At 38.9% G+C, this 21,035-nt stretch overlaps 2 protein-coding genes across 3 annotated transcripts; one reads left to right on the top strand and one right to left on the bottom strand.

Moving 5' to 3' along the window:
* Positions 1 to 453: 453 nt before the first annotated feature.
* LOC134679851 (protein disulfide-isomerase A6 homolog) lies at positions 454 to 14,872 on the bottom strand. The gene is made up of 8 exons (XM_063538763.1): positions 14,710 to 14,872; positions 14,416 to 14,609; positions 13,740 to 13,961; positions 8,920 to 9,072; positions 5,659 to 5,868; positions 3,213 to 3,367; positions 2,318 to 2,476; positions 454 to 1,822 (listed from the first exon to the last, which is right to left on the bottom strand). Exons 1-8 carry the CDS (start codon positions 14,729 to 14,731, stop codon positions 1,666 to 1,668), a joined length of 1,272 nt encoding a protein of 423 aa, XP_063394833.1. The 5' UTR covers positions 14,732 to 14,872; the 3' UTR covers positions 454 to 1,665.
* A 1,096-nt stretch (positions 14,873 to 15,968) lies between these two features.
* LOC134679837 (deoxynucleoside kinase-like) lies at positions 15,969 to 19,852 on the top strand. 2 transcript variants are annotated; one of them, XM_063538739.1, is made up of 5 exons: positions 15,969 to 16,127; positions 16,334 to 16,518; positions 16,747 to 16,999; positions 17,439 to 17,593; positions 18,791 to 19,852. In XM_063538739.1, exons 1-5 carry the CDS (start codon positions 16,091 to 16,093, stop codon positions 18,965 to 18,967), a joined length of 807 nt encoding a protein of 268 aa, XP_063394809.1. In that variant the 5' UTR covers positions 15,969 to 16,090; the 3' UTR covers positions 18,968 to 19,852. The 2 variants fall into 2 exon arrangements, with proteins under 2 accessions (XP_063394809.1, XP_063394810.1); XM_063538740.1 differs by having other exon boundaries at positions 15,970 to 16,127; positions 16,340 to 16,518.
* Positions 19,853 to 21,035: the final 1,183 nt, after the last annotated feature.

Raw genomic sequence — 21,035 nt, 5'->3', positions numbered from 1 at the left:
ATAGTATGGGATAACTAAGGCATATTGTATTTATATACATGGTGGCTAAAAAATAGCTACATGCCGTTGCCAGGGAGGTTTTGGGACTATACTGAGCAACTTTTATTATGAAACCAACCCCAAAATCGCGAAAAAAAATTTGGTTTTTTTATACATTTTGGCTACTGATCCATTTTCTATGGGAGAGTATTTTTTTTTCGGGGTTGGTTCCATAGTGCAAGTTGCTCAGTATAATCTCAAAACCTCCCTGGCAACGGGAATGTAGTTATTTTTTAGTCATTGTGTACCAAGACTTCAATAAATAAGGAAAAATCATGTGTTTACGAAAAATTTGCATTCTGTAAATTTATGTTTGTCCTACATAACTCAATCATTACTCGCGTTATTGATGCATTTATTTATTCAGTTTTAGTTAAAGGTAAATTTACGCTTTAATGAAATCAAACACCAACATGTATAATTGTAAATTTATTAGGAAAGAATTCATTTTGTATTTCATAAAATTATCTAAATTTTACTGTACTGTTATGCTAACTATTATAATTTTGTTACATTTATGGAAGAGTATTATTACAAATTTTACAAAACAGTTTTCCTAGAGATATGAAAGTGATTTACAATCAGTAACGGAAACAACTGCAGTCAGATAAGTTATTTGGAATATGAGCCATATTGCAATGAGTCATTACTGAAAATTGAGATAAGAGATAACAGATACGTTCCTAAAAATTAAATTACATAACACTCATCACATTCACGCGTCGTCTCCCAATAAATGCATGATTAGATTAACCAGTTGTGAGTCTAGTGTGATGTAGATATACATAATGAATACGTAAAGTAAACATCCCAATGGTCAATACGATAATGCCCAATAGTTGAAACCCTGCTGTCACCTTTATGGAGGTCATTTAGACGAGTCAGACGTCTACCGTACATGGATATTTTACTAGAAAACAACCGTGTCCACGGCCGGCAAAACGTCCGACTTTGGAGTTTTGCCATAAAGGCGCTTTGGCAGTTATTCGTATAAAGATTCAACCAAATCTCGCCCTTATGGTAATCGACAAAGTGGGACCTTTGAGACTACGACACAATTTTATATCCAGATCTTAAATTGTTTTATAGCAGAATAATATATGGAAAACAGAATAGTAGAAATAGTCTGAACTTCATAAAATAAGCGTCGTAATACAGAACGTATTGAAAAACAGATTTTTAGTAAAATAGTGTTTTTATAAGCTTTCAAATTAATTTTAGTTCGACACATCTAAGTAATTTTGCCATTATAAAAGATCAAGAGGTTATTTTTACAATAAAAGTTGTCAATGTAAGCTATTCGCTTTAGATCTTGTTATCAAAAAGTTTGAGCCTTGAAATTTGCAACTATGTATTATTTGTGTTGTTAAATTCCCTAGCGAAGAAGAATTTAACAACACAAATGCATGCGAAGTAACTTGTGTTTCTTTAATCTGAATTTAATGACTTATGATAATGATCGACACAACACAATGTGCACTCACCGCCCTTTCTTTAAATTCTAATCTCAAAATCACCATATTCATTTATCATAAAAAAACACTTGTTTTTAAAATAATTTTAAGGTTAGAAACTTATTTTCCCAAACGAGCGCACTGACAGTCCTCGCACGGTGACCGGCCTCGTCTATAGCTCGTCCTTCTCGAGATCGACGTCGGAGAGGTCGATGTCCTCCTCGGGAGGCAGCTGGCCGTCCTGGCCGTCCCAGGGCTCCCCGGACACGATGGCGGGCATCTCGGCGCCTCGCACGGGCGCAGTCTGGCCGCGCCCGAATGACAGGTCTCTGTAATGGGAGATGAGCATTTATAGCCGGACTGCTCCGCTTAGGCGTATTTATCCTAGGGCCAAAAGGGGCATTAACCGAAGCAGCGTCAAATCTTAAAATTATGCAATCTTAAAATGTTACAATTTGAGTGTACAGTCAGCAGCTGCTAAGCGGGCGAGGTGTTCAAAATTATCTTGACGCGACTTTATTACTAAGAGAATAAGGGTCAAGGTAATTTTGAACACCTCCCCCACTAAACAACTTTTACTGCTGACTGTACCTAAATTAAGGTATAAATTAGCTAAAAATTTGATCATGTGTTATGGTTCTCATTAACAGACGTGGTATACAGTTAGACCAAACAAGAAATACATGATCTGTAAAAAATTCAACTGCCTAGCTATCACGGTTCATGAGACACAGCCTGCTGACAGACAGACGGACAGCTTAGTAATAGGGTCCCGTTTTTACCCTTTGCGTACGGAACCCTAAAAAAAGGGCTAGTGTAGTTACCTGAGGAACTCGTTGATGCCGGTCTCGGAGAAGGATCCTCTGAGGGTGGAGAATTTAAGCTTCTTGGCGTTGACGACCGCCATGGCGGGGTAGCCAAAGCCACCCAGCTCCAGCGCTTCTTCTAGAGCGGTCTGCGCACCGGCTTCCGACCACACCCAGCTGGAATGTAACACAATATGTCCCGTTACATAGGCCGCCGGAAGACGCTGGATGCGGATAGCTTTCAACTGGTACGAATGGAGGTCCAAGGGGGAGGCCTATGTTCAGCAGTGGACGTCTTATGGCTGAGATGATGATGATGATGATGATGAACCCTACGTTAAATGAGCAAGTTATAAATTCCAAATTTCCGGCAAAAAAAAGGACTATATTCAGCAGTGGGTAGATACTGGATGAATAGAATAGAATTTCCCGGTTTTTGTACTAAAGGCCTGTCCTCCAATAAAAATAAAAAAACAACGAAAATGATTTCTTAATGAGCGATGATTTTGGGTGATTGATGGAAAATCAAAAAGGTGTTAACCATATTTTTAATTGACGCTTCACTCTTTAATTAATAGACTATGTATGTTATGCACCCTTTTCGCAGTCCATATTGACAGCCTCGCAGATCCGGCCCAGAAGCCGTAGTCGTTAGACTCCTGATGTAATAAATCGACTTTCTCTACCACGTATGTGTGAAAAGCCACGCGAGCCATGCATGAATGTAGGAAAGTTTCGACACAGATTTTAGTCTAAGAACAAGAATTTAACATAAATACTAAATAGTAAATAAATATGTGAATAAATGATTAAAAATAACAGATTTGCAAGACCGAAGTGATCCCATAAGTGTTCCGTAAACAAAGTTTTGTACGGAACACTAAAAATAGTGGATAAAAGCAGTTCAACTCACCCCCACATCTTGCTCTTGTATTTCTCGCCCAGTTTCTTGAGAATGGCGAGGTAATCATTGCGGCACGCCGCATTGCAGTCGAGGATGTGTGGCAGCACCGAGACAACGCACAGGGGCTTCTCGGAGCATGCCTTCATCGTTTCTGAAGACACGATCTGGAAATAATATTACGTATTAGTTACAGCCTGTGAGTCCGACAGACGCGATATCGGGTGAAAATTGAAAATAAAAAATTACAATCTATATTTAACCCCTAAGGCCCACTTGCACCATTCCACTAACCCGGGGTTAAGCGGATAAACTATTAACCTAGTGTCAAATTGTATGGCTAACCATGGCAACTCTTGGTTTAACCGGTTAACCCCGGGTTAGTGGAATGGTGCAAGTGGGCCTAAGTGGGACTGGGCTGGGCACGTCTGCTGTATGCCGAGTGAGCTATGGGCCAAGATCGCCACAGAGTGGCAACTCTGCTCAAAAAGAGGATCTGGCAGACCACTTCGGCGATAGAGAGACAAGGGTCTCACCACACAAGGCGTAAGCGTAAGAGATGTGTAAGCGTATCGTAATACGCTTGTAGAAGAGCGCAATGAACACGTACTATCTCAAACAAGTCCGCACACGAAGCGTAGTCGTAGCGTAGCGTATGAGATCTCTGTCGTCATTACGACAGGCTTAAGCGTAGAGAACTTGCATGGAAACAGAATGCATACGCGACGCTTGGTGTCCAGAGGTTCTACCGCGAACCACGTTCGACGTGTTGCCTTCCTGTCACACTTACGTACGAATTTACAAGTACGACAGAGAGTCAACACGTCGAAAGTGGTTCGCAGTAGGCCCCCTGAAAACTCTACGCGTTTCGTATTTGTAACGTTTTTACGATACGCTTACGCCTAATCCTCGTGTGATAAGGGTCTTAGGCTTCTGCTTAAAGAAATGGCCAGAGACCGCAAGATCGGCAAAAGAGGAAAATGTGGTCTTCCGCGGGCCGTAGTTCGGAGACCCGGCCCTGATCTATAGTAATATGTATATAATTATCATCTTGTTTCCTCAACAAGTTCAAATCACATTTTGATACACATGGCCTGATAAGTTTTACGACGTTTCACAAGCTAAACAAATCGCTCTTGTAACAATTTCACACTTCAGTTCCATACGTGTCGTAATATCGACGTGTGCAGTAAAAATTTTAAACATTTGCCATAGAAGTACAGATGTAGTGCATAATTGGTTACCATCGTATTTTCTCAGAAACGTTCGTATTTGTCATGCTACTTCAGTCAACGTCAGTACTTTTTGTACCGAGATTGGCTGAAATAGCAAGACACTTGCGTACCGTTCCCTGAAAATACGATGGAAAATAATTATGCATTACATCTGTAAATCAAATGTGGGTACAGTCAACAGTGTCGCATACTTTGCCAAGCTCAGTTATCCCACATTCAAAATCTCAAACCTAAATATTCCAGACATAGAACTATTGAAACAGATTATATCGCGTATATTGTAGTTTTATTTCATGAGTAACTATTGCCTGTTAGTGTTTACATCTTTCAGTTCCCGCAGGATTGTGTCAGCTAACTTATGTCTAAAAAGATCTGTGTAAGCTGAAGGTGTCATGTCACAAGTGATGAGTTGAAGATGTTAATATTTTGTGTGTCATATGTTACAATTTTATATTTTATTTTATTCTAAGAGGACGAGGAGCCGCCGCCCCGGGAGGCCAACGTCTCATGTCTTTATTAATAGTATACTCTATTTCACCGATTCTTTTGTTTTTGTTTTTTTCGGTTGTTTATCGCGGTAACCGAAGACAATATTATAAATATTCCTGGTTGATTAACACTCGCTTCCCAAAATGACTGCCAGCTGTAAAGGCCGACTAACCATTATTAAAAAATATATGGATGATTTGGACATTGCTTCACTGACGTCGGCCTAGGTAAATGAGTTGAAATAAATAAAATGTCAAATGTGATTTAAATGTTTTGTGGTACTCCCTGGATCTCTGGGAATCCATGAGCCTATTTAAAGGGTTCCGTGAAAAAAAACAGTAACAGGCAAACGTCAGCAAGTCTTGGCAAAGTAATAATGTAAGAACGCATTATTCAGTAAGTAATTTAGTAAGGCCCACTTGCACCATCCCACTAACCCGGGTTAAGCGGTTTATCCGTTAACCCAGTGTCAAATAGTACTGGTAACCATGCTAACTCTAAGTTTAACCGGTTAACTCCGGGTTGGTGGAATGGTGCAAGTGGGCCTTATAGTTTAAGGTGGACTTTTGTACCTTGGAATATCATGGTAAGCTAAAGAGATAACTAACCCCCCCGCCCCTTGCAAACAAGTATGCAAGGGGGTCTGTTATCTCTGCAGCTTACTGTACTGCCACCGTTGCTCCAGGGACACGCCCTACTGCATCTTGGTAAGCTAAACCCTAACTTAAACATACCTGTAGTACTTCAGGTGCGGGCACATTCTCAGCAAGCTTCTCAAGAGCCCAGGTGACGATGTCGCTGCTGGTGCGGCCGCCGTTGTAGTCCTCCGCGGAGGCGCTGGTCTTCTTGCCCGAGGGGAACATCTTGATGGTGGGGTAGCCCTGGACCTGGTAGCGGCTCGCCATTGCCTGGTGGACGGTGGCGTCGAGGGCTCCGAGTTTCACCTGGAAATGTCAAAAGTTAGTAAGTAAGTAAGATTTTCTTTATTGCTTCAATAACAATACATTTTACGTGTAAAATTACAGTGCAAATTTAGAAGAAAATTATAACTAGGTAACAATGGTCTTATCGCTAAAAAGCAATCTCTTCCAGACAACCTTTGGGTAGCGGGAAATGAAATGAGGGAATGAGTTACTTTGGTATATATGTACAATGTACATATTACATATTTACCTACTATATTTTTGGGGTGTAAATACCAAGAATAAAATAGACCATGCCCCTGTTGGCAAATAACAAACATTTGTTTTCGCTATTCCTGGGTGCATTCCCATTTGTCCCCGCCCCACGTGACCGCTGCCATTTATAAGGCGGAGACAGTTGGAAATGATTCATATTAATTAGTGTCCGACCGAAACATGTTTTTTTGCCGAAACCGAAACCGAAACCGAATGTTCGGCTTTGGCTCTAGTTTCGGCCGAAACCGAAACCGAAACTTTTGTAGACTTGATAAAATCGTTGAAAAATGTCATAAAACCGCTTTTATACACATATTATGGGGCTGTCAACACCGAATGTCCTTGAAATTGATGTTACTTAAGCAGTTTTTTTAAGAAAATTACTAAGACCAAGATAATTCTGCAACGATTTTGATAACACACGCAGTGCAAGTGTTATTTTAAACGTCAAAACTTCTATGAAATTATGACGTATCAATAACATTTGTACTAGTTGCACTGCGTATCAAAATCATTGCAGAATTTTCTTGGTCTAACTCTATTCAGTCACCAGTCAAGCTAACATGTAGATACAGGGTCAACCAAAACACCAACCAAAAACGCGAGCGCAGCGATCGCGAAATATTTTGTTAACAATATCGCAAGGCCAGGTACCGATCTTCACCTGGGCCTAAAAGTCCGAAGTGCCCCAGTGAGGCGAACTTTCATGCGAAGTCAAAGCCGTGCTTCAGGCTTAATAAGTAGTTGAGCACAGACTCCAACCAATGTCCATTGTATTAAAAAGCGAGACCGCAGTTTCGTCGACGTTCGACGTTCGACGAAGCAAAAGTTTTTCGGAACTTATTTACCTACGAAATATCATTTGATATTTACTATTTGCTTTTCGGTGAAGGAAAAACATCGTGAGGAAGCCGGACTAGTCCCGATAAGGCCTAGTTAACACTCTGGGTTTGAAGGTCTGTCTGATGGCAGTTGCTTTCGTAAAAACTAGTGCCTACACCAATTTTTGGGATTAGTTGTCTATTGGACCCCAGGCTCCCATTCCCATTGCACGGCAAAAATTCCGGGATTACGCGAGGAAGATGATGAGTTTTCTTATTATTCTCTTGCCCAGGGCCCAGTAACAAGCGACAGTGCTATCTCATTCACTCCGATACAATTAGACAGTGTGCGCGTTATAAGTATTGACAGCCTCTTAAGACTGCGTCGGCCGTCCAGTGGCGCCCTCATTAGTGGAATTGTGTTTTATAATAAACCAATTAATTTCTGTACCTATACATGAATCAGTATTTGTAGATATTAATATTGTTGTCCTACTTATTCCCCAACTTTTGGTCTTTGTCCGAAGTACCATTTCGTAAGTTTCGGCCCGGCCGAAAGGTTCGGCCGTTATTTGGCCGAAACCGAAACTACAGCCGAAACATGATTTTTTGGCCGAAACTGGCCGAAACCGAAACCGAACCTTCGGTCGGACACTAATATTAATGCACCTATTCCCACCTGTGCCCCACGGGGACAAATAATACACCTGTTGTACCCGCCCCACGTGACTGCTGTCATACATCAGGCAGGGACAGACAGGGATAATTCATATGAATGGACCTGTGCCCGTTGGGGACAAATGGGAATACACCTGTTGTCCCCGCCCCACGTGACCGCTGCCATACATCAGGCAGGGACAGACAGGAATGATTCATATGAATGCACCTATTCCCACCTGTGCCCGCCGGGGACAAATGGGAATACACCTGTTCAAGTGAATTAAAACAGACAAAGTTTACGTTGTAAATGAAAGATTTCAAGAAATTATATCAATGAGATTACTCGGTATTATGTAATTTGACTCCATCTTGTCGACGAGTTGTCCAATCTTGTTTAACAACAACAGACAAAGAGCGTAAGAGGACGTTTCGAATTTCATTTCTCAAAGAGAGCCGGCATTCGAGTTCCTTTAGAGCAGTAAACGACATCGTTTCTGAATGTACTTTAAACATTAATTTACAATTTAAATTTTGTAGGTTTTTTTTTGTAAATTATAACTTATTTGTTTGGTTTTTGTTTTAAGCCACAATATGCATTTAATTAAAAAGCATTGAGGACAATAGCACATGTATTTGCATAATGTTAATTAAAAGGTAAGTCATTCATTAATCATGTATGAAGTCTCATTGAAACAAGTGTTCACTGTTGATATTTAAACAAAGCAAAATAAATATTGCAAATTTGAAGCCAAATAATAACTATCATACGTCACTTCATCGGAAGTACCTGGGAGACAACACATAAAAACTCAAAAATGGTTCCATCAGGGTTCCATTAGTAGCAATATTTCACATAATGAGGATAGCAGAACTACAATAACAGTGAACTCAATAAGCAGCAGGTTTTTGGGAGAACACTTTTCTACAAGTTAGATCACTACTTGATCACTCCTCAGACTTCGTTCCGGGCACATTCCATCAAACAAATTCAAGCACCTGATGAAACTAGCGGCTTCACCAAATTGCTAAGAGTGCGATAAAATCATCTTCTATGTTCACCATGTGTTGATGGAATGTGTCCGTAATGAGGCGCTGAGGAGTGACATGACATTTATTAAATCTACCAACATAGGTAGTTGCAACATCGTCCTGGCATCGCCACTATCAGACGAGGCCAGGTTGATGTGCAAACTATACTTAAATGTGATGTAGTGGTGTAGGTAATACTTCACTACTACATCATTATTACTATTAGATCTCATTACGGGGGTGACATCGTCACTGCATGACAAAACCCCTAAAAAAAGATTAAAAAAAAAAATATTATTACGGTTACCTTGCCCTTGAGCTCCGTGGCGGCCTTAGCCCAGTGTGGTTCCAGATTCTTGCAGTGGCCGCACCAGGGCGCGAAGAACTCCACCAGCCACAGGTCCTCGCTGTCCAGCACCAGCTCCTTGAAGTTGCTGTCTGTGAGCGTGATCACGTCCGACTGAAACGAGAGATGAAAGTTAGAGGGAGAGGAAACATTTTTGGTTTTAGAGGGTTTCTCAAAGTGGGATACGCGAACGATTAACAATTCACCAGTGGTGTAAATGTTTTGCACAAGTCCACTTCATCATCATCATCATCATTTCAGCCTATATACGTCCCACTGCTGAGCACATGCCTCCTCTCATGCGCGAGAGGGCTTGGGCTATAGTCCCCACGCTAGCCCAATGCGGATTGGGGACTTCACATACACCTTTGAATTTCTTCGCAGATGTATGCAGGTTTCCTCACGATGTTTTCATTCACCGAAAAGCTAGTGGTAAATATCAAATGATATTTCGTACATAAGTTCCGAAAAACTCATTGGTACGAGCCGGGATTTGAACCCGCGACCTCCGGATTGAAAGTCGGGCGTCATATCCACTCGGCCACCACTGCTTATGACAAGTCCACTTATGACAGGTAAAATAAACTGCCGGGCTTTGGCGTTAAAAAAAAAAATATTGGGTGAGAGGATGCAAACCTATTTAATTACACATGATTACACAAACGGGTCTACCGCGATACAATTTCATTGTTTTTGCCTTAAATTCCGACGTTTCAGCTGAGTTGCACCAGCTGTGGTCACGGAAAGATTGACGTCAAAACGTGTGTAGTTACATATGTGTACAAAACGCGAGAGTTTAAAGTGTTATATAGGATGCAAACCTATTTTTGGGATTTTTAAGGGTGTAATACCCAATATATAATGTGTGAGTATGTTGTTTTCAACAGCCTACCCAGAGACTACATGTGCCGCACTTAGATTAAATTATGGGAAAACAAAACTTGAAGTAGGTATAGTATCATTATCAACATTAATTGTTGGGATGTAATGACATTATTTTCGTAACTTCCGTTCTGTATTGCGTAATTTGAAATAAATAACACCGTAAAAAAAACTGCTCTAAAATATTTTGAAGTGAATATGCGGAGTTATCGTGTGATAATATTAATATTATGCTTATAGAGAGTAAATGTATGGTTTTTTATTAATAAATTCATACGCTAGCATTCGACAGACTAATAAAAATATATTTATACAAAAAAACAATACCCCAATTATTACATCCCTGTCCTAGAAACTAACAGTATTGATGGTGGTTATACGAAAGATACCTCAAGTTTAAAAAAAAAGAGGTCTCTTAAGGGCCTATTAATAGTCAAGAGTGTGCACTGTGCAGCAAATTATTGACAGCAGAAGTTCATTTTGAACACTGACCGAATTATTAAGTACTGAACATAACTTTATAAAAAAAAAAGATCATGTGTAGGTCATTAATTCTGAACACCGACTTGGCTATTTTGCTGCTGACTGGTGCTGTACTTAAAGCAACAGAACACAACACAAAATATGGTCAGTATGGGATCCGATTAATATCTTGGTAAAAGGTGATCAGAGTTAACTTTCCATACGAGTAAGCATGAAACAAAGTTCCAAAATCATTGCTATTAGTCAATCTAGTCATCATAGCACCTAGTCATACTTGGCGGCATAATTTGTCAAACTAGAACATATAAAAAGCTCTCAAATCGCTGAGTTGGCCATCTGCCAAATCCGTGTAAGGATTGTAGAGTCAGACTTTATCAGCTTACGTGTTATTGAACTATAGGCCGCCTAAAAGTGAGAGCGTCCGTGGGAGAGTAGACATCGTGGGCGATATCGAGTAAATATGTGGGCCAATACGTGGATACGGATTGCTTCTTTCTATTGAGGTAAAAGAAGATTCTAGAATATAGTTTGTAAACTGTATCTACTATGCTACTACGCACTTTTACAATTACATTAATAGGAACTGGCTGAACGAAAAATTTCTAGTATTACTGCAGTCAATATATTTCTATCAACTTTTATATATGTCGGCGGCCGATCGTATGATCAGGCCGCGTAGCCAAGATGCCAATGGCTTACGCTCCGTAGCGATCGAAACGCAATTGTCACTGTCACACTAATATGAAAGAGTGATAAAGAGACCTAATGCTTTTCGTTGTCGAAGCGATAGCGATTGTAACCTTGGCTAGGCTAGCAGGCATATCGTGAAACGTGAAAATCTTTGACTCGTTCCCTGAGTCGACGGAGCCCCGCTACGCGGGGCTCCTATTTCTGGGCAGTTTGCCCTTCGGGCATCTGAAGCAACCTACCGAACCTATCCTACCTATATTGGTTTAATGTGACTATCGTCAAATCATTACACAGGAACATTACGATCTGCCTGATCTTACGATCGGCCGTCGACATATACATGGTAAAGATATAAAATTTCTATCTTACTACTGCCCCGTTTTATTTACCATGTTAGCTTGAGATGTATTTGTCTGGAAGATATTTTTTACTAAAAAGTTAGAAAGTTGAATGGACCGGGAAGAAAACTCAGTCCTGTTGACATATAGGGCACGAAGAATGACTAAGGATTCGATTAGTTGGCAACAGTATTAAACACGACTGCATAACATTCAGCAGCAGAAGTTGCTAAGCGGGCGAGATGTTCAAAATGATCTTGACGCGACTTTATTGTTAACGGAATAAGAGCGCGTCAAGGTAATTTTGGACAATTTCGCCCGCTTAGCAACTTCTGCTACTAACTGTACATTGCAGGAATATATTTGATATTAAGTAAATGCGTTTTTACTTTCAATTACAGCAGACAATTTATGTCATGGCGTGTAATTAAATCATAATAAAAACGTAAAAGTTGCGTAAACAATCTGAACAATGCCCCTATTAATATAATAGCCACTTATCTGCCGGTTAATTTATAAAAAAACAAAGATAAGATAAATGTCATCGCTCCACCACGCTATCTAGGCGTCAACGGAAGCTATGTTTAAATTTCTCGAACATTATGTAGCTCTAAAACTTCATTATTAGCTAAAACGACTGTCTAATCATTAAAATATACGAAGAAACTTGCAATTTTTCACTGAAGGATTACTGGTATAAATACCTATTTAAGTATGTCTTGGATATGTTATATTAAGAAACTATGTAATAAAAATTTTAACAACAATAATTATTTTATTTCAATTTCCCTACTCATTAAATTAGAGATCAAAGAGGAAAACCGTGGGTAAAATATTTCTTAAGTGAAGTTGTGGCATTATATGAAATGCATAAGTTTTCATTTTTGTGCTCTAGTTGCCTTTCGCGGGGGGCAATTGGATGACATTTCATTATTTTCGCTTCCTCTGACCTCATCTTTTATTCGTGCAGAATTTTCTTTGTTGAAATAGTTTTGTTTGCCTGCTTGAAATGCTTGGCTACTTTTCTGTTCCGAACTTTTTTCGGTAAACTTCCCGTTTTTGGACGACTAGGTACATTAAGTTTCTTGACTTGTTTATTACTATTTCTTTTTATAATACGTTTCCGTGGCCGCTCGTTGGCCGAATCAAAGTCGTTAGTGAAAAGACGAAGGTTATCCAGCTTCAACCTTTTAACAGGTGATTTATGAACTAAATTTTTACGAGATAACCATTTCAGTTTCTGTGAGGTTTGTATTTGGTCATTTGCACGGAATAGTTGTTTGTGTAGCTGGTCCATGTTAAGCTTATTATGTATAACTGCTTGCGGTGTGGAAGGTTGGCTAAGCAGTTTCTTAACTGGAGGTGAATGGAATGATAAAAGTGGCTTCTGAACTCGAAGTTTCAACTTGTCATTTGCTTGCTGCTTGACAATTCTATTTTGCGATATTCGCACTGGTGGTGCACGGAGTGATAACAGTGGTTTCGGTACTTGAGGTTTGCGAAACGATAAAAGTGGCTTTTGAACTCGAGGTTTCAACTTGTCATTTGCTTGCTGCTTGACAATTCTATTTTGCGATATTCGCACTGGTGGTGCACGGAGTGATAATAGTGGTTTTGCTACTTGAGGTTTGCGAAACGATAAAAGTGGCTTTTGAACTACAGGTTTGCGATTCTTAGGTTGTGTTACGTTACGTTCCTTGAGTTTTTCAATGGTGCGCTGTATCTTTTTCCATGGTATATTGTGCCCATATAGTTGACGCTAGTGTGATTGAGGAATATATAAAAATTAGGAATAAAACGAATGTGTACTATTTTGCGTTTTAGGAATATTTTAAAACTATTTTCTGTGTCCCTGCTGTGTTGTATTTAAATTATTACTTAATAAAAAAGTATAAAATGACAAGTATAATAGCTATGTTCATACTGGCATCAAAACCTTAAGAATATTCGTATTTATTTAAATTGTAATATTTAAACAAGAGTGGATAGTGTTCAGTGGTGGATTTGGGGTTTGCCGCCCTAGGCCCCAGGCCCTGGAGCCACCCCTTTCTCAGCACCTGTCATATTTGACTACATTTTGAGTCATTTTTCATGAAAAATCAGCAAACATTTTGTCACAATTTGCCTCCCTAGGCTCGGGCCTTCTGGGCCTAAAGGCAAATCCGCCACTGATTGTGATGCCAACATCATTATCAAATTACTAGCTAGATTAATTTTACTTTTTAAATGGACAGTTGAGCTTGGACAATTTTTAAACTGCATACATTTAAGCTCACATTTAGACAATTCTAGATTCACCTAACACAACATATCAATGATTCGCAAAAGGGCTTCATTAGAAATACCTGCCCTTCCTAATAAAATTCTCAACCTCATCATTGACTGTACCTTATCTCCGGAGCCTCCCGACTTCTTGCCCAAATTGTCATACGCTCGATCCTTAGCTGCCTTGATACCCGCATCAACGAATGCATCAGCAGTCCTCTGGCCCTGGTACGGAGTGTGCTTCGAGCCAGTGAAGATCTTGATTGTGGGGAAACCAGTGACTCCATATTTGCTTGATAAGCTCTTGTGCTGGTCAGCATCTACTGCACCCACTTTTATAATGCCCTGAGAAGAAATATTTCTAATATTAATATAAATTATTAGGCAATGAATACTCATATGAAAGGACACTTAGTCAAGCTAGCAGATTTGTATTAGGGCTCCTCTACACGATGGGCCAACGCTGGCCACTCCAAGGGACGCAGCCATGCGGTAGAATGAGATAGCAATATCACTTGCTCCCTCTAACGGAGTGGCCGGCCCTGGCTCATCGTGTAGAGGAGCCATTATATTTGATCCTAAATGTCAGGAATAAATTTACACAAATGAGTGACTTTTTATGTTGTACTGTGTGGGGTCTCAAATTACGTACGTAGATAACTTTACGCGACATTGGCAGAATCCGGCTTGCTAAATTTTGCGAGTAAAAGCAATTATAAAAAAAAACTACGCGAATTAAAGCTAATACACAGAAATAAATAGTTTTTATACCTATATTATAAAGCATGTTGTCACTTACCTTTAGTGCTTTAGCAGCTTTCTTATATTCTGGTACGAGGTTTTTACAATGTCCACACCACGGGGCGTAAAACTCTACGATCCATACTTCTTCGGAATTTGTGACTAGACGGTCGAAATTACTGGGCGTTAACTCCACCACATCAGAGGACGAGTCGTACAAGGCCTGAGACCCCGCCACGCATAACAATACCCCTGAAAATAACAGTAAAATCAGAAACACCGACCATGTTATCAAAATCTTACACACCGTGAACTAAATTTCACCCTGCATTAAGATATTATGAAAACATACCCAGGTATAATGTATGAAACATTTTCACTAATTTAACGCTACTTTAACTTATTAGCTAACGAAACACCGGATTTGTTCTGCAATTTTTACAACTTTGAGAGAGTCATCGGCGAAACAACGGTTGAAATAAATACACGTCAATTCTTTCGCGAGTGTCAAGGCACCGGACCGGAGATTGTCAATGGATTTCGTGGTCGCGCTTGATTGGTAGATTTTGGTTTGGGCGCCAACAACTAAAATTTTAAAATCCATTGTTACATTTTGGGTGCAACATAGGTGCAACTAAGGTGCAACCCAGTGCAACCTACCCTATATATTTTTTTTATAGTTTGGCTGAGGATTGTCTCATTTCAAACAAAAACCGAGATAATCATACCGTCTTTATCTTATGCTAGTGTAGTAGTAGTAGTAGTATTAGACTTACTCAAAAGAAATGGATGAGTATAATTTTCCTCGTTCTTAACAATTTGTGTTTGCCGGACTTTATCTAAAAATATATACAAACTCAGTTTTGCTTATATGTATAGTCTGTCAAGCCATTTCCGTCAGTAGGAAAAAGCGGCAAACTTAATAAAAATATACAGGCTGTTTGGTCTTATATTTGGTTTAAACCAACTGAAGATAAAAAAAAAAAAACAAAAAAGGTAAAAAAAAAATACTCGTGGGCCCAAAATTTTTTTAAAGGGCGCGATTAAATAGCAAACTACCCCACTTATCCGCCGTTTTAATTTGGCAAACGATGGACCAAACACCCTGTATAAGCGCGTAGGGTTTTCGTGGAAAGGAAGAATGGGAGGTGACATGGCTAGGCTAGAGGAAGATCGCCAATGAGATGGACCAACGAATGCTCGCGGAAAGCAGTTCTACGGGAGGAATGGCGACGTGTCGCTTAAAAGTTTACATAATGGCCACGACCACACTGTCAAGAGTGTAGCGAAGAAGAAGAAGGGTGTCCGAGAAAACTAGAATTTCGCGCCTTTTTTTACTGACAAAGTACCGTAAGTAGTTTGGCCGAGGACTGTCTCATTTAAAACATAGACAGAGAGAATCATATTGTCTTGATCTTACGCTAGTACTAGCACCCAAAAGAAAGGGATGAGAATAGTTTATTTTTGTTCTTATTTACTGACAAATTAGGTTTGCCAGGCTATATTTTTCAAGCAGCCATAAACAATGTTATTGGTTGTATATGTTGGTACAACTGATCTTTTATTTCATTTCCATGTTTTGAATAAATTTTGCATAAAACGGAACTTTTACGCTGACATTTTCACGTGAAGAACGTACGTTTTCTGCGTTGTTTCGAAGAGAATTTCCCGATATTATGTGAATTCACCACTAAAAAAATGTTAGAATTCGATGAAAATATTGTGAAATTACAATGTTAATGCGGCATATTCGTTTGTTATTTTACAAAGGTAAATTATATATAAATTAAGGTTATGTTTGCATTGTTTTGATATATTTTGATTGGGTTGAAAATTTAGGACATAGACAACTGTCTGTTCTGTGGGGCCATTGGCAAGATACCATGACGGGCTAAAGGCGGGCAAATTAGGCGGGAAACGGGCCTGTTAGTAGTAGCGTCTGGTCAAGTGAATCATCTGTTTATTAAATTTTGCAGCTCAAGCTCAAAGACGCTATTACAAAATGAGTACTGCCAATACAAAACCCTTCACGGTGTTCGTGGAAGGTAATATTGGTAGTGGTAAAACGACATTTCTGGAACATTTTCGCCAATTTGAAGATATAACGCTTTTGACCGAGCCAGTGGAGGAATGGCGTAATCTCCGAGGATGGAACCTATTGGTAAGTAGTTTTAGATTTCGTTATCAAAACAACTGTCACCAATTAAATTACGTAGGAGTTTATAGCTGAATCTGCAATACTTGACCTGATGACCTCGAATGCAATCTGACTTACATAAACAAATGAGGCCATGAAAAATTTACCTAAAAATAATCGAAGCATTTTTCCACATGTTTTTAACTGTTTTGAGAATATTCAAGTATTTTTTATTATTATTAATTTTTTAAGGATCTCATGTACAAAGACCCTACAAAATGGGCAATGGCTTTCCAAGCCTATGTGTCCCTGACCATGTTGGACATGCACCGGAGGCCTACAGCGACCCCAGTGAAGCTCATGGAGCGGTCATTGTACAGTGCAAGGTACTGCTTTGTGGAGCACATGCACAGGAGTGGCACTCTACACCCGGCCCAGTTCTCGGTGCTGGACGAGTGGTTCCGGTTTATTCATACGGAGATCCCTATTCAAGCTGATCTAATTGGTAAGTGGCTAATATGTTTTTGTAATTTTCTGTAATATATCTAAAGGGATAAAATAACTAATATCTCAGATCAGATTGGCTATTCTTAGTTTGAAAGTAATCTAAAAGACTGACCATGCTAACTCTGCACAAACTTGGCAGTAAGAATGCATACCTACAAGCTCCATATTTGACATAGCATTTGGCATGAAAACAGCATGGTTCAACTCCATTATAATTAAACTTAGCACATAAACAAAGATAGTGGTAAACTTTTTGTCATAATTCCTTGATATTTTATTTATTATTTGTCAAGCAGGCCTGCAGTAGCAACAACTACTAATGCCTGAATTTAATCATTTTGGCAAAGTTTTCAATGTTGAGTAGAATTTGCACTGTGCTTGTCTAAATCTTGTTTATTATTGGATCTTTCTATTTATCCTTAAAATTATTTTTCCAGTCTACCTCAAAACAAACCCAGTGATTGCCCACGAGAGGATAAAGAAGCGAGCTCGCTCCGAGGAGCAGTGCGTCCCGCTGTCATATTTGGAAGAGCTCCACACCCTGCACGAAGACTGGCTGGTCAACAGGACTCATGCCGAGTGCCCTGCCCCAGTAAGTATAAAGAATCTCTGTACAGATTATATTTTTGCCTTTTTTCGAGAGGCAGTTACAAAAATTTAGAAATCACTGCTATGAAATTGGTTGAGAATGCCTTAAGGCTTAAGTTACATATTGTATTGTGCATTCAAGATTAAATAAATAGAAATGATCTTATAATTTAGGCATATATTTTTTAAATGCTTAAATTTTATTCTCCTGAGACCCAGAATCAGTTGTTGTGTGTATGAATTTGGAACAGGGCTGCTAGTACAAAAATCTTGATTATGCGATCCTGTGCCCGCAATTATACGAAATTCGATTACATTATACGAGTACAAAAAAAAACTATTATTTTAAATCGATTTTTTAATAACTGGTGAATTTCGGTTTTTGCGGTAAGCCCCCAAATTGCGGGGATCTTTCTCTTTTACTCCAATGACAGCGTAATAAGAGTGACAGAGAAAGATGCCCGCAATTTGCGCACTTGGATTTTCGCGGTTATAGCCCGCGTTGACGTGTATTTAAGTAGTTGCCGTTCCATTAAATCGTATAACAGTATTGGCACACTGTTTTTTGAAGCATTGACAGTAGTTCAACATCGGTGTTTTTTTTCGTATCCAACTATACCGATTGTCCAACTATACGACATGTATACGAAAATAATTTCATTATACGAATTTCGTAGCCTATTATACGATCTGGCAGCCCTGATTTGGAACCATGCGTTTTGAGCGGAGCTTGTTTTAGGTAAAATTGAGATATTTAGATTAACAAGTCTATACAGGTTGGATTCAAGTGGATTGTTATCATTATCAATATGTGCAGTCATTACCTATTGATATTTGAATTATCATGACATTGCCAATGACTAAAATAACCGGGTCTACTCTACTCTAATGCACATGCAATCTAAAAGTAATTGTTGATAGTGATAATTTTTTAGTTTTTTGGAAATAATTAACGATAACTTGAAAGTATTTAATTAGATAGAGAATACTCTTAAATAGAGAGTAAAATTTAGAACTAAATTTAAATTTGTTTGTTGATGTCAGTGGAAAGTGAGGGTAGAGAAGTGACTATTGTTATCCCATCTTTAGTGCACTTTAATAATTGATAGGTTGTAATCATAATCTTATGAACAATTTTGTAATTAGTTTGTGATGTCAATTTCAACAGAATGTTACTAACGATTGTACTAAACTCTTTCAGGTCCTGGTAATAGATGCAGACTTAGACTTATCTCAAATAACTGAGGAGTACAAGAGATCCGAACACCAAATCTTGAGGAAGGCCGTGGATGTAGTGATGCGCTCTCCGAACAAGCTCAGCCCCAAGAAGCCCATCACCAGCTCGCCTATCAAGATCGTTCCACAAATTAGACTGTAACATAGACTTAACCTTGTTAAGGTTGCTTTAAATTTTATAATTTAGATTTTAATTGTGTGTTCTTGATTTTACCTAATTTCTTTGGTAAAAAAATAGTTTTATCTATTTAAGGCACTGACTTTACCCTGTTGCGGCTAATTTCAAATTTGAGAAGGATTCCAAAAGGCTTCCTAAATTTTCACATTCTTAATTTTGTGTTTGTAGATATTAAGAGCATAGCAGCATTCAAGCCTCTTCAAGCAGTTTAATTTAAATTACATAACAATAGATAGGTACTATTTCTTGCTTTGACATGATAGACTGCTGAAGCATATGACATATTTCACAGACATTTACCAATTAAATATTGCTTTATTTATTGATTGAATAAACTTGAATGACCTGCCTAGTGTGACCTCCAGTTTCTAAGTATTATTACTAGCCTGTAAGTAATAATGTATAATTTGTGTAACATTATGATTTATGACTATGTACATTGATTGTACATAATACTATTGATTGATGTGAATGATGTGTAAGGTATAAAATTCCTTAATTTAACATATTGCATTTAATATGTCCATTTAACTTTGTATTAAACGGCTGTAAAAATAAATAAAGATAGTACTTTATGACTGAAGCAAATAAGTGTATTTGCAGAGAAACTTGTTTGTAGAATTTTTAAAGAATCACAAATAGCATAATTGAGTTTTGTCAAATATGCAGAGTTTATATGACGTCCCACGGGTAAAGGTACCTATGGCGGATACGCTATTATTATCGCCGCTCCAATACTACTGCGCTGCTATGCGACGTAAGCGCCAGCCGCCATAAGGTACCTTTTCCCGTGGAACGTCACTATATTTATGTAATTTATAAACAAATAAATTTCTACTGATCATTTAATTCGTATAATTTATTTCCTGGACAATATGGGGCCTTGCGCGTTAGAGGCTCTGAGGCTCTCCCATCTTGTGGCCCAGGAATCATAGACTATACATTGATATTTCACGCCAAAGGTGCTGCCCCCTACAGTTCACGTATGTTTTTGTGTGAATTGTAGGTTCTGCCATCTTGTGGTCTACGTTGGAAGCTTAAACTAGACGTTTACACCATAGACATAATATATATAGACGGTGTCTCAGCGAGCTGTCACTGTTGCCACTTTTGTTTAGTGTACGATTAACAATGAGGTCCACGTTGCTGTAGCCATGTCGATAAAGTCATATCGATAAACTATCGACATTTCTTGCAATTTTAATTTTACTTCAAAGGCTTAACGATACCTAAAATGACCAAAAACGCTTTTATTCTTTATTGCGGTTATCAGATCACAATTTTATAGTCACGCCCCAGCAGGGAACCAAGGGAAAGTTCAGATATTTAATTGAAATACATAAATACCTCCTAAAATAGGTGTTCCGCAATAATTGAATTATATTATTATATTATAATATATTCATTATCCATTAGCATTTCAATAATGTTTATGTTTAACGAAGATATTGAAGCTTCAATTAATCGCTATTTCGTTCCGCTGTGTAGCGTTTATCGATATATAACATGATTAAAATCGACTTTTCACATCCCTAAAAGAGCACACATATACGCTATTACGCACACATATACAGGGTGGGCGCATCAAGAAAGGCAACACTTGATTTGAAGTCCGCCTTGTCAACAGTATGGTTGTCCTTTTTTGACAAACGGCATTTTAAAAGAGCGAGGTGAGAGAAATGATACTAGTTGCTGCGTCGTGAAAGAGAACAGAAAAGGTTGGGCCCTTGGTTTACACTTCGCGCCAGTAAACAAGCGGCTCCTGTGCTGCCCCCTACAGTTCATGCACGCTCCCTTTTGGGTCATATCAGTGGGGAGGTGGGGAGACACTCCTGACTTCGGTCGAACTCGGCTCCGTTCGGCTCAGCATTGCTCCGAGCAATTATTAGGGTTGGCACCACTTGACTTCATTTTGCGTGCACGAGCACAGATAAGATAATCACTTGAATTTTGACAACCCTAAATAGCCGAAAGGGATAGTGCCTTATTTTAGAAAGGGATATCTAGCATGATTCGATCCTAAACCGCTCTC

The sequence above is a fragment of the Cydia fagiglandana genome, chromosome 3 (genome assembly GCF_963556715.1).
Source record: "Cydia fagiglandana chromosome 3, ilCydFagi1.1, whole genome shotgun sequence".
Taxonomy (NCBI): Eukaryota; Metazoa; Arthropoda; class Insecta; order Lepidoptera; family Tortricidae; genus Cydia; species Cydia fagiglandana.
Note: the sequence above shows the minus strand (reverse complement) of the source record. Positions and strands in the feature narration are given on the sequence as shown.

Excerpts from the sequence above, each read along its gene's own strand:
- LOC134679851 (XM_063538763.1), bottom strand. The coding sequence starts at position 14,731 with ATGTTTCATACATTATACCTGG. Across the intron at positions 3,368-5,658 it reads CCGCACCTGAAGTACTACAG|ATCGTGTCTTCAGAAACGAT; the intron begins GTATGTTTAAGT and ends TATTATTTCCAG. Across the intron at positions 2,477-3,212 it reads TACAAGAGCAAGATGTGGGG|CTGGGTGTGGTCGGAAGCCG; the intron begins GTGAGTTGAACT and ends GTTACATTCCAG.
- LOC134679837 (XM_063538739.1), top strand. The coding sequence starts at position 16,091 with ATGTTAATGCGGCATATTCGTTTGTTATTTTACAAAG. Across the intron at positions 16,128-16,333 it reads TCGTTTGTTATTTTACAAAG|CTCAAGCTCAAAGACGCTAT; the intron begins GTAAATTATATA and ends TAAATTTTGCAG. Across the intron at positions 16,519-16,746 it reads TCCGAGGATGGAACCTATTG|GATCTCATGTACAAAGACCC; the intron begins GTAAGTAGTTTT and ends TAATTTTTTAAG.